The following is an 8,710-nucleotide window of genomic DNA, read 5'->3' on the forward strand; positions in this document are numbered from 1 at the left end:
AATGGAGGCAAAAAAAGATTTTGGAAAATATTTTAAACCAATTGATTTTGGATTTTCATGCAATCTGTGGTCGTTATTTTTTTAGCACCAGCCAATCATAGTATTAAAAACATTTGACTGGCAAGACATAGGGTTACAACCAGTCATCAAATGAAACAAGACCAAAATCTTAAAGATTATGATCTTATGTTCCCTTACAACGCATTACTCCATATCAGCCAAAGAGTGGTGGCGGTATTTTTAAAAAGTATAGCAAACAACACCACTAAAGATAAAATATAGACATTCAGAAACGACTGTTCAGGACAAACTGTAGCCTGTATTTCCACTATATGCAGGATTTAGAGTAATGGGATGTTATTTGGCAACTTGACACACACACGATCATACCAAATAACTGGCACTTCACACAGGTGACCAGTTGCAGTAGTACAGCACCACACCCTGAGGTAAACTGAGCCCAGATCTTACAGCTGTTTCTCCTGATCAAGCCGGCCCATCAGCGCCACTCTATATTTACCCTCATCTTGGGTTACACACACATGAGGAGCGGGGGGGGGGGGGGGGGGGGGGGGGGGGGGGGGGGGGCTCTTAAACAGCACAGGAAGATGGGCAAGGGTTAGCAGCTCAGGGGACACTTTGATTAAACCCCAGTCTGGGTGGCCTGAGTGGTTGACTCCGGACCCCGTGATGATTCTCCCTCCCCTGGCTATTATAAACACTCCCCCCACTGGACCCTGGCAAAGCTGTTAAGCCGGCAACTGGGTACCAAACAGTTCTGTGTCACATGAGAGGCCTGGCTGGAGTCATAGTGGCCCAGGATACTATTCTTAGCTGCAGGAATGTACACAGTGGCCTCATGGCGAGCGCCACAGCGCCTAACTGGAGAGCCTTGTCGTTTTTCTGCTTCCTCTCACTCCCCGAGTATACACCACCCATGCTCTCTGCAGACTATGTTTTGGTTCTCTGGTGGTTGGAACTGATGGTTTTTCAGACCAGACTGACAAGATACTTTGGATATTGTTGATTTTCTGAGGGGCAGGAGGTAAGAATTCACCCAGTCACACATGTTGCTTTTGACCCAAATCTTATTATGTTTAAATCTTTTAACTTTGTAAAAAAAAGTATTCTTTGATTTTTTTAAGTGATAGCAAGCAAAAGGGGAAATTAATAAGTATATACATGTGTAGATTGGATCAGACACTGAGTAAGATGACTGATATGAGTCGGTAACACATTAATAATGATAATATTTTTAATAATGATATAAAAAATGTGATTATTATTGGATAAATCATTGTGACACATTTTTGTGATATTTTTCCTATAAAGGAAATAAATGATAATCTGTTAATAAAAAATAAAGAAAAAGGGATGATATTAATGATGATTTACTATACAGTGTCTGAAGTGATTCAAAATGATTAGCTCTACAGTAACTTTTCAGAAGCAGTTTATGAATTCTTTTATTTAGTTTTATTATAATCCTTTACCAGTTACCCTGACAGAAAACAAAGTGTGGAAAAAATGTCACTCATGGCCATTGGAATGTCATTGTATACAATAATGATTAGAGGTCCAAATTTATCAGACAGGCTGGGCCCGTAAGTGGGAGTAAATCAGTAGCTGTCCTGGGAGTGATTAGAAGACTTAGTGTTGCTAATAGCCCAATGAAATTCCTGCTATTTAAACAGCAGGGTCATCACCAACGCTGGGGACAGGGACTGAGAGGGGGGAACCCAACATATACAGAAACATACACGGAAAGATAGGTGCAGAAAAGAGAAGTTCCGAGTGAGGGACTGAGAGACAAACACAGATGGTGTGTTGACGTAGATCTGATAGAGGCTGCAGTGTTGGGCGGCTTCATAACAGAGATGTGGTCTAATGCTACGTGGATGCATGGAGATAATTTGGCAGGTGTTGGAAATAGATAGTAATTCACATTAAGGACGGCAGCCCTGCAGGAGTTTTAAAAGTTTACGTGTGAGCTAATAAATCAGAGGGTTTACTATCGCAGGGATCCACACAGTTAGTCTGAGGGCAAAGGTTTTCGCCAGATAAAAAAATGTCAAATTAAAACTGTTCTGTCCTTTATCGTCACATAATTCCACAATGCATGTTGTGATGTGGCCCTGTGATAGACTGGCGTTTTGTCCAGGGTATACCCTTCAATTAATGGATAAGCGGTGTAGCTAAGTGATGGATGGATGTTGTGTTGGATGTTGTGTTGTTGTACGTATCCATTTCTACACATCACAGCTTAAGAATTCAACTGATCCATTTTAGTGAGTTTTAGAGCCACTGGTAGGTGGATTTATTGGGGGTATTGATCTTATCAGAAAGCAAAGATTTCTCATGTCAATGTACTCCTTAAATGGAGGTAGATCAACTCAAATTCACAACTCAATCACAACATCCAAGTCAAATGTGACAGGACAGAATATAATGTCACCTGTACCATGTTTTTGTCAATCATCTCTTTCCAGTGGATAACTGAATGCTCCTCTTTTTTTTACCAGCTTTACACAGAATGGCCTGCAGACCATGTGAGGTTTTCTCCTTCAAAGACTCAGAACTTCCCTCCCACCTCCATGCCCAGCTCAACATCCTCCGGCAGGAGCGTATCCTGACGGACGTCCTGCTCTGCGCCGAGCATCAGGAGATCCCCTGCCACAGGAACGTCCTGGTGTCCAGCAGCCCGTACTTCCGCGCCATGTTCTGCAGCAACTTCCTGGAGAGCAGCCAGGCCCGTGTGACTCTGAAGGGAATCTCTTCAAATGTCATCAGTGGCATTGTGGACTATGTCTACACGGGCTGCATCACTATCACGATGGAGATTGTGCTCCCGCTCATGCAGGCGGCATCCATGCTCCACTACGGAGGTCTCTTCGAGGCCTGCTCATTGTTCCTCCAGGGGCAGCTGAGTCCCGAAAACTGTCTGAGCATGAGCCGGCTTTCTGAGATCCTCCACTGTGAGAGTTTGCGGGAGAGAGCAAAGGAGATGGCAGTGAGGTGTTTCTCTGACGTGGCTGCAACAGAGGACTTCTGCGAGTTGTCTCTCCCAGAGCTCATGTGCTACCTTGAAGACGACCGTCTTTGTGCGGAGGAGGAGCAGGTGTTTGAGACCCTACTGGCGTGGATCCACCACGACCCGTTCTCACGACGTGGGGCAATCCATGATCTCTTCAAGAAGGTCCGTCTGCGCTACATCCACCCGACTTACCTCTTCCAGTTTATAGCCAATGACCCTCTGGTGCAGTCCTCCACGCTCTGCACGGAGATTATCGATTCAGTGCGTCGCCTCATGCTCACTGTCAGCACTAAGTGTAGCCATGAGCTCAAGCCCCTGTGGACCACGCCACGCCGCTACACCTGCAGAGAAACACTGGTGGTGGTTGGAGGACGCAAGAACAACGAGCAAACTTCACGGGAGGCTCTGCTATATGACGAAAGGACTCATCGTTGGCAATGGCTGGCCAAGCTCCCTCTGCGGCTTTACAAGGCTGCATATGTGTGCATTCACAGCATCCTGTATGTGCTCGGCGGCCTGAGCCTCTGCATGGCCTCAGGCGACAGCTCGGTCAGCGCCACAGTTTACACACTCTCTCTTAAAACCAACCAGTGGAGGACCGCCGAGCCAATGTCGGAGCCACGGTACGCCCACCAGAGTGTGTCCTATCTGCACTTCATTTTTGTGCTGGGAGGCATCGGGGTAGACAAGCGAATCTCTCAGTCAGTCGAGAGGTATAACAGTATGTTCAACCAATGGGAGGCCATGGCACCGATGCCCACAGCGGTGCTGCATCCAGCCGTCGCGGCCAGTGATCAGAGGATCTATGTTTTCGGAGGGGAGGATGCCATGCAGAACCCAGTCAGGCTGATTCAGGTAGCTATGATGGCGACACACAGAATTTGATTGTCAGTCCGTGTGGAGTAGAGTTCTTTACAATGTGTTGAATCACAGTCTTCGATGGTCTGGAGTGTTGATGTTTGTCCCCTGGCGACAGGTGTATCACATCTCTCGCAATTTGTGGTCGAGGCTTGAGACAAGGACGGTGAAAAACGTTTGTGCCCCTGCTGCCGTCATAGAGGACAAGATCTACATCATAGGAGGTGGGTTCAGATTTTCAACAAACAAGCCGTTGTCCCTTTGGCATATGTATAGTTTCATACTGGTAATGTGGGGGTTAGCAGCTTTACAGCAGATGTTAGTTTTTACCGATTTTTAAGACTGTAGGGCATACATCATGAAAGGATATGGCTGAGATTATTGTTCTTATTGTCTCCCTCGATACTTTCCGACATTCATACTGACTGGCTCTTTGCCTCAAGACATGGAGACATATGTAAATCCTGTAAAGTCATGAAGAAGAAAAAACATCATGAATGTGTGGTTTGAGTTTGAGGTTTTTTTTAAAGCTCAGTTATTTCCTGAAACAGTTGGGCACTGTAGTTTCTATCAAACATTATTCCAAGTGGAGTAAATAGAGCGTTTGTTTGGGACTATTTTCACATGTGGAGTATTTCCAGCTTCATCACAGTGTGATTGGGGTTGACTGAAATGAACTCCAGTGCCCACATTAATTATGATGATGACACATGCAATGTTGTGGCTCATTGATGTGTTTTTTTGATGTGGTTTTTGTGGCTGTTGTCCTGACACAAACAATTTGTTGGAAGCCCCTGGGACAACAACTGCCTTGGCCAATCACTGCTTGTGATGTCATGACGGGGGCAACCCTATATCACCATCCTAACCCCTGAAACCATAACCCTCTACAAAATGTTGGTCCCAGCGCAGCAGCCACTTCCCAGGCAACAAGACATTGTTGCTTCTGGTCTTTTCACATTATTATGTTCTCAATAAGAATTATATCACCAGACTATATATCTAATATTCCAGGGTACACCAGGCGAATGATCGCCTACGACACCAAAGCCAACAAATTTGTCAAGTGTGAGAATCTCAAGGAGCGAAGGATGCATCACAGCGCCACAGTGATCAACAACAAGCTCTATGTCACCGGCGGACGTGTCCTCAACAACCACGATGTCATCGAGGACTCGGACTGCTTCGAGTGTTACGACCCAAAGACGGACGCCTGGAGCTCGAAAGGCTCCTTGCCGTACAAGCTGTTCGACCACGGCTCCCTGCCGCTAGTCTGTGTTTCCAACAGACCCAACCCACCATGACCCATCATCAAATGAGCCGCTTTTGGCGAATGCCTAGCTGCAGGTTCTTCACCTCCACTTTGCCGTGATTTATCGGCCACTGACTATATACAAAAGGGGAAACGGTCTCGAACTGACTGCATTCCTTCACGCAGTTCAGCCTCTGCCACAATGTAGCGCCATGTTAATCCAGACTGACTGCGGTGTCAATCAAAGGGCGAGCTCGGCTGGCGTGCAGAGATGTCTTGTCTGAGGCACCTGGGGCTGGAACTGAACCGAGGACCCCGGCGATGACGAGAGGCCGTCATACTGCACAGCAAGCAGCTGTCGGGTCACGCATATAATCCATAAAGCTCTTTCTGCAGATGGCTGCAAACTAAAAAGTGTTAATGTGTTTATTTCCCAGACATTTACACGCAGCATGTGACTCTGCCTTGCAGCTGCAGACGACTGCTGCGCCAAAGTTGAATACGGCGGCGAATATCTGGCTGTGTGTTCACTTTATGCTTTGAAAAAGTCCGACAGCTAATACAGTTGCACTTTGTAGAAAACACATTCCTCCGTGACCGACATGCTTCTAACGGGCTGCACATGATGATGAGAACAATTGTGACAAGCTCCCATGGCAGAGTACATTAGTCCGTCATGGTCTGTCGTTAGTCTATATGGCTGAAAGAGCAGCTTTATTGAAATCACATTATCTGGGCCAACGTTATTCCACTTTTTTTCTGGTTAGATCCATGACTCTGGGAATTATTCCTGCAACACCCCCCAAAACAAAACATGTTCTGCTTATCATTTTGTTTGTCTTCATGTGCAATTGTTACATAAAGAAAATGGCTTCGCAGGCAGCTATGTCGACGTGAGGACATGTGACAATGCTGCGTTTGAACGTAAAGTGCCCGGTGGGGACGCGTTGACCTGCTGGGCGCAGTTAGGACTTACCACGTTTTTAGGGAGAATGTCAGGGTTTTGCAGCCCACCCGTTTACTGATCTGAAACCAGTCTCCCATTCGCCTGAGGAAACGATGAGACGACACAGGGAGATGCCAGATGTGATGTATGACAAAGAGCAGTGAGCCGATGACACTGTGAAGACATGTCTCGCCATCACTGCCGGCCCCCCGCTATGTTCATCCTGTATCGTGACCCTCATGGAGCAGACACTCACTGCTGTGGTCAACCAGCGTCTGTCCCTTTGACATGCATGCCTGTCATGAGGCTGCATCACTGATCAACTGCATGATGCACCATGTGCTGCTGGTACTTGCACGACTGAAAGACCTTTTTTCGTATTTTTAAAATCTGTCATTTCTTGTTGTACAACTGTGTTTTTGGTGCTTCCCTGTGTGTGTCCTGTTTATTGCTTTGAATCTCTCCACATGCAAAATGCGACTGGTGGTTTCCGGTGTGTTCCGCTCGCTGGTCCCTCGTTGAACATGGTGCGAACTTCAATGGCCCTCTACATGAGTCATGTTCCCCTTCATACATGAGGACGGTTGACACAGACACAGAAGCATGTTCGCTGGCTATCAGGTGACACATTTGCTCTCCGTTCACCGTTAAGTGCCGGAGCAGCAACCGAAGAGTTACCGCGATAACTTTTTTTTACTTTGGTGTCGTACTGTAAGAATTATGACCGAAGGTCAAGACAGTTTATCGTAGATGAAAGTAACACGTGGGTTTATGTTACAGTAAGACTGACATGTGCCAACTCTTTGACCCCTTTGAGTCCACATTCTTCTCATACAAAGTGTCGGCCGTCCACGGAGGAGCTCCACATCCACAGGCTAAATGTGTAGTAACCCCCCAAGGTCCCATCCACCCAAACAGAGCGGGGTAAATCTGCCTTTTGCTTTCATGCACCACATGCTCTGCAACACGCTGCAAGAAAATTGTAAACCTTGAATCAAACCCTCTGTTGGCATCTTTTAAACCCATTTTCATGGAACAATGTCACTGCTTTTAACATGTGCTTTTTATTTTTCCATAATTCAATTTTGCCATTGATTCCCATATGTGTCTGTTCTGCGGCATGTTTCAGTTTTTGTTTTTTTTTCTGTAATCTGTCCCTGCTTGTTTTTATATATGAAACTTTTTTTTTATTTCCTTGCTGCCCATCTTGACCAAGACTCCCTGGCAGAAGATATATTGTTTGTTTTATAACCTTCCTGATTAAATAAAGGATGAATTTTAAAAAAGGAATAAAATGAAACAACACATACATATATACACACACACACACCACCACCACCGCCACCACAGTCTCAACTCGTATGCAGCCCTCCGGTGAAGTCGACCTCAGGGGAAGAGATCTAGTATCAGATTTCTCTCTTAACATTTTAATCCCTGACCATTAGTGGGAAAACATTGAAACTTGTCCCGGGGCCGCAGCCAAAAGGGAATTTCATCACGCTCCACGTTAGGAAGCTGAGACTGTCATTGGGTTATGTTGCTCCTCTTTAGCCTGGTCACTCAGAATTCCTCACAATAACACTCTGTGTGTCCGTGTGTGGTGCCTATAGCCAAAATGCTGCAGACAAGAAACTTTAAGACCTTTCAAATTTGAACTCTACCAACTAACTTGCCATTTGCCGAGTCAGATGTCATGTGCTCTTCTCGGTCAGACAGAGCAACATTTAAGAACAACACTCTGTGAAACTTTTTACTGAGCAGCTGCTGAATACACGGTCCATTCAGACTTTTTATTGACTGTGTGTTTGTGTGCCGCCTGTCCATAGAAACCAGCGTGTGAGGGTCACTCCGCAGGCAGGTTATTTTCAGTGTCTGTTACTAACCCATCAGGGGAAAAGCATTTCATTGCTAGCGCGCGCACACACACACACACACACACACACACACAAATCAGTTTGTTAAAGTTATCAATTGTATTTTTAACTTGTTAACTGTTGAAGTTATTATCAATTGTGTGTTACCAACTGAAGAAATGTTTCTAATTTGATAAGCAATTCTATATTTTTCTGAGTTCCCATCCTGTCTTCTTTTTTTTCAGTTCCCAATTGAAGAATGTACCAGATTTAGAATCTCTTCCATCCGTATTTTTTCAGTACATTGCCCAATTCAACTCAAAGTTGTTCCTCTGGCACATTTCAAAGCATTTATTCAAAACCTGCGCAAACACTACACACCCAATCCTAAATTCAATAAACCACGCAAAAGCATTTTACTGAAAATAAGCAACAGAATCAAATTTATTTTTAATACCAGAGTAAAACTACATACAAATCATGAAAACCAGATAAACTGAAACTTCTACAGGCGTTTCAGCTGAATGTCCCCGTTTCTAAAATGGTCAGTTGCAAAGATTCTGTATGGCAACATTTTAATGCTTCATTACACCATTAAGCACAATCAAATATATACATTCTGGAAGAGAGTTGCAACTTACAAACACCTGCAGTACACTTCATCTACCACGTGATGTCGCTAAGTCAACAGGACGATGTGAACACAAGAGATTCCCCTTCACTGCCCTCTGCTGACTATCATGTCGCTGTACTTGAGCTTCTGAAAC

The 8,710-nt window shown here is 45.1% G+C and overlaps 1 protein-coding gene across 1 annotated transcript; it reads left to right on the forward strand.

Annotated features, from left to right (window-relative positions):
* Positions 1-609: 609 nt before the first annotated feature.
* klhl38a (kelch-like family member 38a) lies at positions 610-7,376 on the forward strand. Its single transcript, XM_035620268.2, has 4 exons — positions 610-1,045; positions 2,523-3,889; positions 4,011-4,116; positions 4,907-7,376. Exons 2-4 carry the CDS (start codon positions 2,534-2,536, stop codon positions 5,194-5,196), a joined length of 1,752 nt encoding a protein of 583 aa, XP_035476161.1. The 5' UTR covers positions 610-1,045; positions 2,523-2,533; the 3' UTR covers positions 5,197-7,376.
* Positions 7,377-8,710: the final 1,334 nt, after the last annotated feature.

This window comes from Scophthalmus maximus, chromosome 22 (assembly GCF_022379125.1).
Source record: "Scophthalmus maximus strain ysfricsl-2021 chromosome 22, ASM2237912v1, whole genome shotgun sequence".
NCBI lineage: Eukaryota > Metazoa > Chordata > Actinopteri > Pleuronectiformes > Scophthalmidae > Scophthalmus > Scophthalmus maximus.